Below are 15,214 nucleotides of genomic sequence, written 5' to 3' on the forward strand. Positions count from 1 at the left end.
GACTTCTGACTCAAGGAATCTTAGAAACACCTAAAAACCATAGAATTGAAAATAATGTGAGTCCTTAGGACCACTGAGTAGCAAAGAACAAGAAAAGAGAGATGAACGACACATGTGTCACCCCTTAAACCAATGATTTTAGGAACATATAGCGGAAGGAAAAAAAAAGTCAAAACTTACTTACTCTATACTAGAAATTGATCGGATAGAAGGGGAGATTACTCAACGGTGATCTCCTAAGAACTTCCTGATTATCAAACAGATGATCGAGAAGTTAGATATTTAATAGAGAAGTAAAAGGAAGTTAAGAGAAAATATTTTAGAGAGATCATTTGAATTTTAAGTAATGAGATGTGTTTAAGAAATTCTATTTATTTTAATTGAATTATTTTAACTTTAAAACTGTTGATCTCAATTATTTTGAAACATCTATCAACTTTAATACTCTATTTTCTAGGTTCTTACTTAGATAATTCTGTTTATTTTCATAAGTAATATTTTATTATAAAAATAGTTATTTTAGTTTGAAAAAATGGTTAAATGTAAAAAATAAAAGTTGAATTTAAAAAAAAATCACTTAAAGAATAAATTGGGTAATATTGAGAAAAAAAAATATACACCAAAAAAATATGATTTTTTATATATAGTAGTATAAATAGTATAAAAGTATAAATATAATATTTATTGTGTAAATGATTTTCTTATTGAGTACTTGATTTTTTTTTAAAAAAGAGAAAGTTATTTGAATGATAAAATTAAAAAACTTATATACACAAAAAGGATAATCTGGTTATTAATGACTAGTGTGAAAACACATGGTGTTTCCATTTTTTTTCTTTTGCATGATAACAAAGAGAATTATTTTTTATCATATTTGTTAAAAAAATATAAATAAAATAAGTAACTAATGTGTTAACTATTTAACAATTTGATTAATTTATTGTATACTAGTAAAGATATGTGTTATATTCATGTGTGTCCACTACGAATTTTATAAATTATTATAAAAATTTAAAAAATGGTTATTTAAAGGATAAAAGTAGAAAAAAAAATATACATGACCATGTGTTCTTCACTTTCTTTTTCTAAAAACGGGACCAATAACTGGCTCCCCTTCCATACTAATGAAAGCCAGTCTAATCTCATTTTTTCTCTGATTGTCAATACTTCAAAAAAATTCTCAGCCCTGGCTATCTATCCCATAGGGTCCACTTCTTCAAAGGTAGGTAAATCTACCTTTTTCATCCCGCCCCTATGTATCTCCACCTTCTCCTCCTTACTATCCTCCTCAAATTCGCGTCTTTTTCCCCTCTTCCATCAACCAAACCTTGACTGCCCTCTTTACTCCTATCTTAGTTTCTTGACTTCTACATTAGCCTTGCCACCATTTCTTTAAGTTCATAAAGGGTTACCCTAGTTTCTTTTCTAAAAACCTCCAGAGCATTTAATCTACCTTGCACAACTCTCCCTTTTCTTGATCAAGCAAGTCGAACCACTTTGTTACGTCTCTTAGGAACAAGAGACCAAACATCCCATACAAGCAAACACGCCTGCCTGATCCTGACTCACTAACATAGAGCAAAAGAATAAAACAAAACTGTTTTATTAAATTGATAAAAGATGTACCAACACTTCTAAGGAACAATCCTCTCTTCACAGGATGTATGCTCCTGTCTTACAAAGAATACAACCAAAACTCTCCTCTCTAAGACCCCTCTCCCCTTTTATATACACAACATCCTATCCCCTACAACCCATACAACTCATTGTCTAATAATTAACTCTGACAGCTATTGTTCTGGTTTCTCTGTTTCTCCTAACATAAACTCTTAAAATAAACTCTTAGGTCCTATCATCCTCCTTAGCTCTAAAGTGTAGGAAGTAATTACAGGTCCAATATAAGTGCGTGGCATGATGCGAATTAATCAGATATCCTGGCTACGCTATTGCCACCCTGCATTTACCATTCAATTTTTTTCCAATAAAAATATCCATCAGTAGAAAATTTTTCCGTGTATAACAATAAATAGGGTAATACATGATAAAAAAAATCATTTTCGCTACATATCTTGACAATCTTTTTGAGACTACAACAAAAATACATTTCTATCGTGTAATTTGTCATAATTTATCGATATATACACAGTGACGGAGGGTCATTTAAGAACTTCAATTGCTGCCTGCAATTTCACAAACCAAATATAAAATTTGAGAAAAAAATAATTACCGAAAACATTTTCCTTTCATATTTTATTTGTAATATGGCTAGGAGATTTTACATTATCAAATACAACAAATGATCAATTGAACTATACAAATTTACTATTAAAGATGTGCACATGAAAAGAGAAGACATCTTCGTGAGAAATTAATACCAAAGAACATCTTCTCCACAACATGAATCTTTGACTGTCAAGCTAAAGTTGCCTTCTTTCCTTTCGAATCTCTTGACTGCAGAAATTATTTGTTAACCAATTATAACAAGGAATAATTATAACAGTGATGGTGCTAAGTTTTTATTTTGCATCAGTGACAAGGTTAAAGAGAAAAACATAGATAGCATAATATGATTATTTACCGAATAAAATCGTGGAAATAAGACATTTGCACTTACATATTTCGAAAGAAATGAATTACGCCTAGCCATCTAAACCACTTGTGGTTAAGAGTTTACATAGCTTTCATATATAGAAGTGTAATTTGGTAAATCAAACAAAAACAACTCCATTACCAGAATTCAGGTCAATATCACACTACGGCTTATCATCTACTTTCACATTTAAACGTTACATCATCATTTTCAGTCACTCAAGATAATTCATGACAGATTTAGTGATTTTAAAATTAATGATGGTTTAGACAAGTATAAAATATTAGAGCCTTTAGGATTAGATTAAATGTTTGTCCCTAAAAAAATCTGATTTTTTGTTCTTGTCATTTTAAAATTCTTGGTTTCAGTTCCTATCATTAGTATCCAATATTACAAAAATATTGAAGTGATTAACGGTGATGACATCACGCTGACATAATTGAGACTAAAACGAAAAGTGACATATACATGGATTAAAAACAATAATAAATTTAAGGTTTAATTGGTTTTTTTGTCTCTAGTTTTATTGTAGTATGTCAAGTTGGTTCTATCTTTTAAAAAAGTTTCAATTTCATCCACACTTAGGTATAATTTACTTTAATCAAGTCTCTTTTATTAAATAGGCTAAACAGGCAGAAAGGACATTAATTTTGTGCTTACATGACAAAAAAGTCTGCAACTTTTTTCTCTCTCCTCTACTCTTTTGCGCCCATATGTTGATCTTTCTTCTTTGCATCCATCACTTTTTTATGTATTTCGTTGACGAAGATGAAGGAGATCGTGGAGGCTTACCTTGGGCAGAGCGTGAAGAATGTCGTCATCATTGTCCCTGCCTACTTCAATGATTCTTAGAGGCAATTGCCAGGCTTAACGCCAGTGCCATTCTCAAGAGCATTAACCCCGACGAGGCTGTGGCATACGGTGCTACAGTGCAGGCTGCTATTTTGACCGACGAAGGGAACGAGAAGGTCCAGGACTTGCTTCTTCTTGACGTTACTCCTCTTAGCCTTGGGATTGAAACTACCGGGGGTGTGATGACAGTGTTGATTCCGAGGAACAGGACGATTCCCACCAAGAAGGAGCAGATTTTTTCTACTTATGCTGATAATCAACCAAGAGTGCTCATTCAAGTGTATGAAGGTGAGAGGGCAAGGACCAAAGACAACAACCGGTTGGGGAAGTTTGAACTTGCTAGCATCCATACAGCCCCTAGAGGAGTTCCTCAAATCAACGTGCGTTTTGACATTGATGCAAATGGGATTTTGAATGATTTTGCTGAGGACAAGACTGTAGGGGTGAAGAACAAGATCGCGATCACCAATGATAGGGGATGGTTGAGCAAGGAGGATATTGAGAGAATGGTGCAGGACGATGAGAGATACAAGGCAGAGGATGAGGATGTGAAGAAGAAGGTGGAGGCCAAGAACTATTATCATTCATTTATTTAATTTTATTATAAAAATATTAATAATTACTTCTAAACTAAAATAATATTTCTCATAAATTTATGTCTTTACTACATAAGCCAAAATATGAAATATAAAATATGAATTTAAGTACTGTTCTTAATAAGATAATTAGTTAAATTAAACTTTATGGTATTTTGAATTATTAAAAAATCACAGGAAAAACATATTGAAAGAAAAACAAAACTAAAATGTGGCAGAGAAGAGAAAGAAACAAATGGGCGCAAAGGAGTAGAGCAAAAAGAGAAAAAAGTGACAAACTTTTTTGTCATGTCAGCACAAAGTTAACGTCATTTCTACATACTTGATTAAGGCAAATTTTATAAGATGTGGACGCAATTGAAACTTTTTTAAAAGGTAGGACTAACTTGACATACTGCAACGAAACTAAGGACAAATAAAACAATTAAACCTAAATTTAATGGACTAAATAATAAAATAAAACATGAACTAAAGGAAAAATGTTTAAATATTAATATACTTATCATCTCCACCTATACACCTATCTCTTTTTTCCTTAGATAAACTTCATTCCTTCTATCTGGTCCTAATTGAGGCAGAAAATTATCTAGATTCTAACAGTCTGAACATAGTAACTCCAAACTTCATTACTGACAATGAGGTATCTATAAAGACAAAATTGAGTCACATAGATAACAAGTCACTAACCATTTGGGATAGCAAGAGCATAAAGAAGCTATAATATCCTATATTCCTGTAGTTGGACTGAAAAGTTAGATACAATCTAATTGAACAGGAAACTATTTGAATAAGTGACTATTATAAGTCTAAGATGAGTTTGAGGTTCACCTATTTGACATGTAGATTATGAATATAGACACCCCGGATTAAAATTATCACATGATACTCCAACATTAGCTTATTGTGACAAAACTCTGATCCAATACCTAGATACTAGTTGTACTCTTCTCCAATAAGGATTGGAGTTCACTCCGACAAAATACATAGACATTTGATGAAATTAATTATTATGCAAATCCAACTCCGATATGATTGTAGAACAACAAACAATATTTATGGTATTGTATCTAAGTTTTATCTATCGTTTAACAAACGTAAATGTTGATACTCCACTGTCTTAAAAGAAGTTTAGAATGGAAGTTTTGTTTGCACAAGCTCTGGTTCAGTTCCTGTATATTTATTTTTGTTTTTATCCTTGCAATAGTAGTTTTTTCATGGCACAATATCTTTCTCATGCAAATATTTAAATTCACTTTTAGTCCTTGAAATTTTTTGTTTGTTTATGGTCCATGTAAACATGTCACTTATGCGTTTAGCCTCTGATAACAACATTATGACATCGACAAGACACAATCACCGTAAACATTTTTGTAATAGAGCATGACACCAAAGACTAAAACCAACATTCTAAAACTTCAAAAGCAAACTTAAAAAACATTAGGAACTAAATAAAAAATGCTAATACAGTTGGAAGTCTCACATCGATTAGAGATAAGGCCAATTTATAATATATAAGAGGGTGCAAACCTCAACTTACAAGTCGGTTTTGTGGGGTTGAGTTAGGCCTAAAGTCCACTTCTTAACATGGTATCAGAGTCAGGTTAGAGCCTAACCTAACGATATTTGTTGTTTGTTGGGCATATTGTTCAACCCGATATCGGGCAATTATTGGACCACCTATTAATGTCTAGTCTCACGCTCGAGATGTATATACATCAGCGTGAGGGGGTGTGTTGGAACCGACAAGAGATAAGGTCAATTTATGATATATAAGTACGTGCAAACCTCACCTTATAAGCCGATTTTGTGAGGTTGAGTTAGACCTAAAATCTCCTTCTTAACAAATACTATAGAGACCAAAAATATATTTAATCATTTTTTTTTTCAATTACATGAAGTTCTTTTTTCCTTTTTCTTGACTAATGAAAAAGCTACAATTGCTATGCAGGCCCTTCGAAATTATAACTGATGTTGGGCAACTACTTTTCACATCTCAATTTTTTGAAACACCCACTATGTCCCGTGTAATTTATATTTTGTGCTTCTTTTAGCGGGGTAATCTTGTGAAGTGCTGGTACAGTAGTAATGGTGAAGTGCTTCAATAGATGCAGGAAACGGTTTCACTCTTCCAGATTAATCAAAGATTCAGCATACATTTGGATTGAAACCATTAGGGCTTTCATCCGGATTAATCAAATATTGAAATCAAAGAAAATTAATTTCCGGATTCAACAATCCAAAAGTGAGAAAAAAGAGTTAATTCCAGAATAATCAATCCAGAAGAAAAACATTATTCCGGATTATGCAATCCATAATTAGATAGGTTCTTTAATCAAGAACCTATAGAAAACACACTTTACACACGCGGAACACACAACTCAGAACTGTATAACCTCTTTGTATTACCAAACAATCAAGAATACATGATACAATTGGATACAGAGAGCTTAACCTCCCCCTACAAGACAAAAGAGTTCTTGTCAACTAATAAGACTCCAAAACTAACTCTCCCCAAACACCCCAACCCCTTTTATACAGACTTCTAGCCACCTTTCCTAACTGCCTTGGCAGTTAGGCTGTGTAACGTTTCTCCTTCTTCTATATACAAGTAGTTTCCTATCATTACTCCCCTCCTCTCCAACAACCTTGTCCCCAAGGTTGAATTCAGGATATTGTTCCTGAATAGTCGCCACATCTTCCCAAGTCGCGCCCTCTTGTCCCCCCTCTTGCCACTCGATCAAAACCTGAGGTATTCCTTCTGCCCTCAGTTGTCTTTGCCTTCTGTCCAGAATTCTTACAAGCCAAAACATGGGTCCTTCTACCTGCAACTCAGCTGGAAGTTCCTTCTCAACCCTCTTCTCTCCCACCGCCTTCTTCAGTTGGGATACGTGAAAGATTGGGTGTATTCGGGCTGCCTCGGGTAACTGTAAACGGAAAGCTACTTTTCCCACCTATTGTAACACCTGGAAAGGTCCGTAGTAGCGTGCTGAGAGTTTTGGATGTAATTGGACTAGCATGGACGGCTGTCTGTGGGGTCTAATCATTGCCTCCTGTGACTGCCTTAAATGTAGCTTTAGTTGTTTTAGAGCCTCATCCCTTGTCATCAAATCTTGGGCCACGGTCTCCACCGACGTCTCTCCTGGAATAAATCGACTCAAGGCTGGTGGGCTCGCCCATATACGATTTCGAAAGGGGAGCACCTTGCTGCACTTTGATAACTGGTATTATACCAGTATTCGGCCCACGATAGCATCTTCTTCCAACTCCTAGGCTGCTCTGAGCAAAAACATCTCAAATACCCTTCCAGGATTCTATTCAAAACTTCTGTTTGGCCATCTGTTTCTGGATGGTAGGCCGTGCTCATTTTGAGGTGGGTACCCTGCATTTTGAAAAGCTCCCTCCAAAACACACTTAGAAATAGGGGATCCCTATCACTGACAATCGACACAGGGATCCCGTGCAATCTCACTATTTCCTGGATGAACGCCTCTGCTACAGTGTGAGCTGAATACGGATGTTTCAGCGCTATGAAGTGACCATATTTGCTCAGCCTGTCGACCATCACCAGTATCGCGTCAAAACCGTGGGATTTGGGTAACTTTATAGCGCTTTGGAATGTTGTCGGTGCATTTGTTAACCCGAAGGGCATCACCAAGAATTCAAAAAGGCCCTGATGTGTTCGGAATGCAGTTTTAGGACTATCTTCTTCACCCATTCGTATCTGATGATAACCGGCCTTCAGATCTAGCTTGGACAAGTACCTTGCACCCTTGAGCTTATCCAGCAGCTCCTCAATAACGGGTATCGGGAATTTATCTGGAACGGTGGCCTTGTTCAACGCTCTATAGTCCTCGCAGAACCTGCAGCTCCCGTCTTTCTTCTTCACCAAAATCACGGGACTTGAGTATGGGCTTTGACTTGGCCGTATAATACCCGCCTTCAGCATATCAGTGACTTGTTTTTCAATCTCTTCTTTCATGAGATATGGGTACCTATATGGTCAGACATTTATAGGATTTATTCCCTCTTTAAGCACAATTCGGGGCTGTGCGTTTCGATGGGGTGGTAACCCTTCTCTCTCCTGAAACACCCGATAGTGGGCCTGCAGAACTGCTCTGAGCTCCACTTTCTGCCCCTCTGTCAGTTCACCCGTCAACTCACCGACTGGCTCCTGCTCCACTACGCCCAAATCCCACACCAAGATCCATGACTCAGCGTCCACTATCTTCAACAGTGCTTCTGGTTTTACCAGCTGTCTCGACAGAGCTGGGTCTTCCTTTATAGTCATATTTTCGCCCTCCACGACATACTTCATGGACATCTCTCTCCAGTTGATCACGACTTCCCCCAATTTCGCCAACCATGCGATTCCCAGTATCACATCGACACCCCCTAGTTCAAACACATACAATTCTTCCTCCACGGTGACGTCTCCCAACTTTAATCTAACCTCGCAGCGTCCGCTCGTCAATTTTTTATGCCCATCACCGAGGCTCACAGCGTATGAAGGCGTGTCTGTCACCGACAATCCCAATTCCTCCACCACGTTCCGACTAATGAAGTTGTGGCTGGCCCCGCTATCGATGAGGACTACCACCCTCTTTTCCCCAATCAAACCGGTCAACTTCATGGTTTTGGGAGGCGTCAGCCCCTCCGCCGAACACGCTGACAACTCCATGGGCTTCGTTTCCGGGTTCGTATCTTCAACCGTCTCTTCCTCCTCGTCCTCCGCTAACAACAAAACTCTTAAGCTTTTCTCCGAACATCGATGACCCGGAGCAAATGGGCCCCTGCACCGAAAGCACCAACCTTCTTCCCTCCTCTTCAGAAACTCGGGATAAGGTAAGTTTCTTACCATTCTTCCCCTGCTATCGCCTCCCGCTGTGGTATTACCTCTCGCATTGGTGTTACTCGCCGTCGATGATCCTTCCCTTCTGGTCGTACCAACTCCCTCTGCCCTACCGGTCCGCGTCGCGAAGTTACGATCACCGCCGCTTCTAACGATCGTCGAAGCAACTCGCGTGCCCACGGAATTCACTTTCACCCCGTTCCAGACTCCTCCGCGTGCTCGGTTCATTGCGTCTTCAACATCCCTCGCAACCCTTATCGCGATCATCAAATCTGGAGGATCTTGGATTCGTACTTGGCCTTTGATCTCTTCTCGTAACCCCGCTAGGAAGAATCCCAATATCAGCTCCTCTGATAGCCCCTGGGTCTGACCTAAAAGTATCTCAAAACTCCTAACATATTCCTCCACCGTCCCATCTTGCCTCAGCGTTGCCATCTGTTCGTACACAGTCCCCCTGAAACCACCTCTGAAGCGATTAATCAGCCCAGCTTTCAATCCCAACCAAGAACGGTTCTTGGTTTTTTCCCTCCAATATTTGAACCAATAACTCGCGCTCCCTTCCATGCTAATGTAGGCGAGTTCAACCTTATCCTCCTTAGCCACCTTCTGGATGTCAAAGAACCGTTCCGCTCTCTTAATCCAACTATGCGGCTCCACCCCTTCAAACGATGGCAATTCCACCCTTTTCCGCCAATTCTGTGGTATTCCCCCATTGTCGCGTCTTTCGGGGTTATCATTCACAGAGCTGCTACTCCCTTCAGAACCACCCTCCGGATTATTTTGACCTCCACCCATCAACCTCATCATTTGCTGTAGGTCGCGTCGGATCGCAGCCATCTCCTCCTTAATTCCCTCTACCGTAATCTCAAGATTATCTAATCTTCCCTCCGTTTGGCTATTCATCGCTGATTCTTCCCCCTTCTTGATCCGGCAGGTCGGACCAAATGATAGGTTCTTTAATCAAGAACCTATAGAAAACACACTTTACACACGCCAAACACACAACTTAGAACTGTATAACCTCTTTGTATTACCAAACAATCAAGAATACAGGATACAATTGGATACAGAGAGCTTAACCTCCCCCTACAGGACAAAAGAGTTCCTGTCAACTAATAAGACTCCAAAACTAACTCTCCCCAAACACCCCAACCCTAACTGTCTTGGCAGTTAGGCTGTGTAACGTTTCTCCTTCTTCTATATACAAGTAGTTTCCTATCATAATGTATTTCTGGTTTGCACAATCCAAAAATGAAAATTCAATTCCAAATTGTGTAATCCATAATGTATTTATAGATTAGACAACCTGAAAGTGAAAAAAATTAACTCTGGATTGTGTAATTTAAAATATATTTCTGGATTGCAGAATTCAAAAGTGAAAAAATTGATTTTGAATTTATTCTCAGATTATACAATCCATTATACATTTCTAAATTGCACAATTCAAAAGTTTTTACTTCTGCATTGCGTATGAATGAATACTTTTGACATTTATCACAATGTATGGAGGGGGAGGAAGAAAACATGAAGGTGCAGGAAGCAATTGCCCCACAGATGATATAGTTGTCAATTACCAGAGCTAACTTGTTTACTCAACATCAACCAAAGGTCATGGATATCAATATACCTAACAATCTACAACCAACTACTCATCCACAAAACACAGCGAACACAATTTTGTTAAACTGAATAAATTATAAAAGCAAAACTAATACTAGTTCACGGGAGAGGGGAAAAACCTGGGCAGCAACAGATCTTTTTGAATCCAGGAACTGGTGATATATATTGTAGAGTCTTCTCTTTTCTTCTTCTGAAACAGATGGTCTAGCCTTGGATGTTGTGAACTTTAGAAGAGCATCGGTAATAATGGGTGTTTTTTCCGTCCTTAAACCATCCTCATTGTCCAGAACATCATGAACTGCTGCAAGCTGCGCATCTGAGAGGAGAGCTTGGAGATCAGCTCCACTGAATCCCTCAGTCATATTAGCTATTGTAGTCAAATCAATATCCTTGTCCATTGCCAACTGCAATAATTAGAAAGATTCAGTTTAATTAAATCGAAAAAGGATTTTGTTTGATAAATTATTGATGTTAATTATATGAGGTGAAAGTGTAACTTCCCACTACTAATAGAAGGCATAAGATTGACAATAATCCTCCCTTGTAATAAATATTAAAATTCAAAATTAAGGTAGGTTAATGACCAACTTCACATTTTGCAATGTGCACATATCTTATGTGGAATTCAATCCTATCTCATCTGGAGAAGTGAAAGCCAATAAAATTTCCACACAGGAACCTCAATAGGGCTTGACTCTCCATGGCAACTATAGAATTGATTAAAGGAATTGTGCGTATTAGACCACACATCATTAACATACAATTAGGGAAAGAAAGAAACATATAACATAATCCCTAAATTACAGCTACACACTATTTCCATATTTCCATATATAGGTTTTCATATCTTTGACACTCCTAAAGCCTGGGTATTATATGCACCACACTTATTACCAATACATGAGATCCTTTGAGAAATTTAGTGGAGAAATCAGTAAGTTGGTCGTTGGAGCTAACAACGTTAGTGGTGACAACCACAAGAATGGAGGTCACAAAGTATTTTTCAAGTGAAGTGATTAAAACAAGAGGGAATAAAGAAAATTTGGTACGAGGGATATACAGTTTGGATTCAGTAACAAATGAAATATGAATTGTGAAAAAGTTAAGATTCAACCACAAAGGCCTCAGAGAACTAGATTGTATATTTACTTTTTCTTGGTATAGATGCTTGAAGCCAGAATGGAGATTGAGGATTTGATGCTACCAACCTGTACATTGATGATGATGCAAGTGTTGGAGAGTTGATCTTGTGTTTGATGTAGGCTTTGGGTTGTAATATATCGTTTAGATGCATTCTAAGTAATTACTTATCATTGATCTTGATTTGACTAAGTGGATATTTAGTAAGTGTTTGAACATTGGTTGGAGTTATAGTACTTTTTAATATGTTAAAATGGATTATAGTACTTTTTAATATGTTAAAATGTTTTTAAGTTTATTAGGTTTGTAAGGAAGAGCATTTTACTCAATTAAAACTTTGTTTTCATATATTAATTTGACTTAAACATTTGCGGGGTTGAATATGTTTTAACCAATTAAATCGACATTTCAATTGATTAAAATCACTAAAGTATTTAAATGATTTTAATGTATTGAAAACATGTTTTAATGAATTAAATCAACAAAAAAGGCTCGAAGTTCTGTTTTAATGGATTAAAACAGTTTTTAACCCATTTAAACTATTAGCTATGTAAACAAGTAATCTCTAGCCATCTTCATGCAATCAAATTATGAAAGTTCAAAAACCTTTCTAAAACATAGAGATTAGTGTTGCTAGTTGAAAAACAATTCTTGGAGTTTTTTTATCTGGTTCAATGTAATAGATTGAGAAGATCACCATTTCTTTTCTTTACAATATTTTGATTTGAAATTTGTTCAAATGACCTTGTTCCTTAACTTTGTAATTCTATAGGTGTTTAGTTTTTTACTAGGGTTGTCAAGGGTGTTATCTTTTGATAGGATTCAGAAGTAGTTTAAGAGATCGTGTAGGACTAAAGATCTTATGGTGTATTAATTGAACTATGTAAGGAAAAAAAGGTTTATTTTATTGATAACTATCATACTAATTAGATTCTCACCATCTCTATTTGTAATAATCAACTATTTTTTTTTAAATAAGGCAATAAGAATGTGTTGAAATGAATAAGAAAATTCCAAAGATATTTTTTCTAATTACTATAGAGATACTAAAAATATTTTTATTCTAATTTTTGTAAATAGCAAATTAGTAGAATAAAATATTCTCGATAGTAACTAGGAAAAAATATCTTCAAAATCTTTCTATTCATTTCAACATATTTTTATTTCCTTATTTTGAAATATTTGAGTATCACAAATAAAGATGATGAGAATGTAATTGATGTGATTGTTATGAATAAAATAATTATTTATTTCCTTACACAGTTCAAGTTCGATCTTGAGAGTCCTATTACCACTGCTTTGCTATCGTAACTCTTGATCTTGAGGGCCCTATTTCCACTACCTTGCTAACCACCACATGCACAGACAAGATCATTGAAACATCCTAAGCCCATTCCAAGGGATGGTGACATCTCATTTGGCTCTAATTTGAATATGTTAGGTTCTTTTATTCAAAGAACCGAACAACAGCTTCTATTCTCACTCACACACTCAATAGAAGAAGAGAAACTGTATGTATGCGTATTTTTATTTCCTCTGTGTTGAAATGTAATATGTTTTAGATATAGACTCCTTAGGAGTCTTCTATGTTTTTCCTTTGTTTTCACTGTTCCTACTTTCACTGTTGATTATGTTTGTATAAGTATCATTAGTGATGTATTAGGAAAGAAGAAGAAATAATAGAGGTTTTGTTTTAATCTCTTTCTCTCTAAATCTTCAAGTTGGCATCAGAGCCAACCACCGGGGCTCTCTGTCTGACTACCGATCGCCGCCGCCGCTGCCGCTGCTTCCGCCGCTGCCGCCGCCGCCGGTGACTCATTTTCTCAGGCGAAGTTAGGGGTTTTGTGCGCCTGCTCGAGCGCGACCCATCCCTAGTGGTCGCTTTCCCTGTTTCCGCTGCACGCGCCGCCACGCGCCTCCTTCCTCCGTCAGACGTCAAGCGCGTACTGTTCACGCGCCGCCTTATCCTTGCCGGACGATCATCGGACCACTGTCGTCCTGTTCGTCTGACTTTCCAGAGCTTCTTTTGGCTCTTATTTTACTGTTTCAGGGGCTGTAATTGATACCTAGGGTTTCCCCCTCAAGTTGGCTCTTATCTTTTACTGTTTCCAGATCCCATTTCTGATTCTGGACTCCAGATTGTTCTTACAGATCTGTCATGGCATCTCCTATTGGAATTAATTCCTCTCTATCTGCTACTCCAATCATCACATCTGCAAAGCTCAATTGGAGAAATTATTTATCATGGTCTTCTGCTGTGGAATTGTGGTTTCTTGGTCAAGGACACCATGATCATCTTGAACAAGACATTTCTATGATTCAAGACGACGAAAAATCCCAATGGCAAAAATTGGATTTTCAGTTATGTGCAATTTTGTGGCAGTCAGTTGAGCAAGAAGTTCTAGATATATTAAGACCCTATAAGACTTGTTCATCCTTTTGGAAAAGGGCACAAGACATATTTGCTAATGATGTACAACGTCTGTTTGATGCAACTCAAAGAGCAGCATCTCTAAAGCAAGTCAATCATGACATGGTTTCTCATATAGTAAAGGCTAGGGCTGCTATAGAAGAATTAAAGAACTTCTTTATAGCTGATTCATTAGAAGGGATCAATAAAAAGCTTGACAAGTTTTACATGGTCCTAATTCTAAGAAGTTTACACTCAGATTATGATCATGTACGTGATCAGATTTTAGTTGGTGATCAAATCCCATCAATGGATGGCTTAGTTACTCGACTTCTTCGAGTACCTACATCAGTGAAAAATGAGAATCCAATTGAGGTTATTGAAACATCAGCCATGACAATACCCCAAGGAAGAGGAGTGCCACAAGGGAGAGGAGGAGGCAGAAGCAACCGAGGACGTGGTGGTCGTAGTATACGTCCTCAATGCACATATTGTAACAAAATAGGTCATACTCGGGACAAATGTTATATTTTACATGGATATCCAGACAAAGTTGCTCATGTTTCTAAAGCTGGTGATCTAGAATCCAGAATTTCAAATGAAGAATATGAAGAATTTCTCAGATACAAGTCTGGAAAATCATTTAATCCTGGTCAATCTTCTGCCATGACCAGTGTGCCTACAACCAACCTATCTAAATCTGTGGAAGGTCATAATCCATGGATTCTTGACTCTGGTGCCTCTGACCATATCTCTGGTAACATTTCTTCATTTTCTTCTATGTCTTCTCCAAAAATTTACCATCTTATTACTGTTGCCGATGGATCGAAAGTGACATCTCAAGGAATTGGCAAAGTTTCCTTATCTCCTTCACTAAATTTAAATTCAGTTTTATATGTTCCCCATTGTCCATACAATTTAATCTCCTTAAGTCAGTTGACTCGTTCCTTAAATTTTTCCATAACCTTTACTGCTAATTCCTTTGTTATACAGGAACATGGGACAGGTCGTCTGATTGGAGAAGGACATGAGTCTCAAGGACTTTATTTCTTAAAATCTTGTTCTTCAGTTTCTTGCTTTACTTCTTCATCCCCAAAACTTTTGCATGATCGTTTAGGCCATCCAAGTTTGCTCAAGTTGAAGATGATGGTTCCAAG

The 15,214-nt window shown here is 37.0% G+C and overlaps 1 protein-coding gene across 5 annotated transcripts in view; it reads right to left on the reverse strand.

Moving 5' to 3' along the window:
- Nucleotides 1-1,677: 1,677 nt before the first annotated feature.
- Nucleotides 1,678-15,214, reverse strand: part of LOC108342583 (peroxisome biogenesis protein 1) — a 39,876-nt gene continuing 26,339 nt past the window's right edge. For 3 of the 5 annotated variants that reach the window (XM_052871990.1, XM_017580377.2, XM_017580391.2), the window contains 2 exons: nt 10,627-10,911; nt 2,224-2,451 (listed from right to left, as the gene is read on the reverse strand). In XM_052871990.1, the coding sequence (XP_052727950.1) occupies nt 2,413-2,451; nt 10,627-10,911 (324 nt within the window). In that variant the 3' untranslated portion in view covers nt 2,224-2,412. Of the gene's footprint in view, nt 1,955-2,046; nt 2,181-2,223; nt 2,452-10,626; nt 10,912-15,214 lie in introns of those variants that run through there. The other 2 variants (XM_052871989.1, XM_052871988.1) reach the window with 2 other exon arrangements.

Source organism: Vigna angularis, chromosome 1, assembly GCF_016808095.1.
Source record: "Vigna angularis cultivar LongXiaoDou No.4 chromosome 1, ASM1680809v1, whole genome shotgun sequence".
NCBI lineage: Eukaryota > Viridiplantae > Streptophyta > Magnoliopsida > Fabales > Fabaceae > Vigna > Vigna angularis.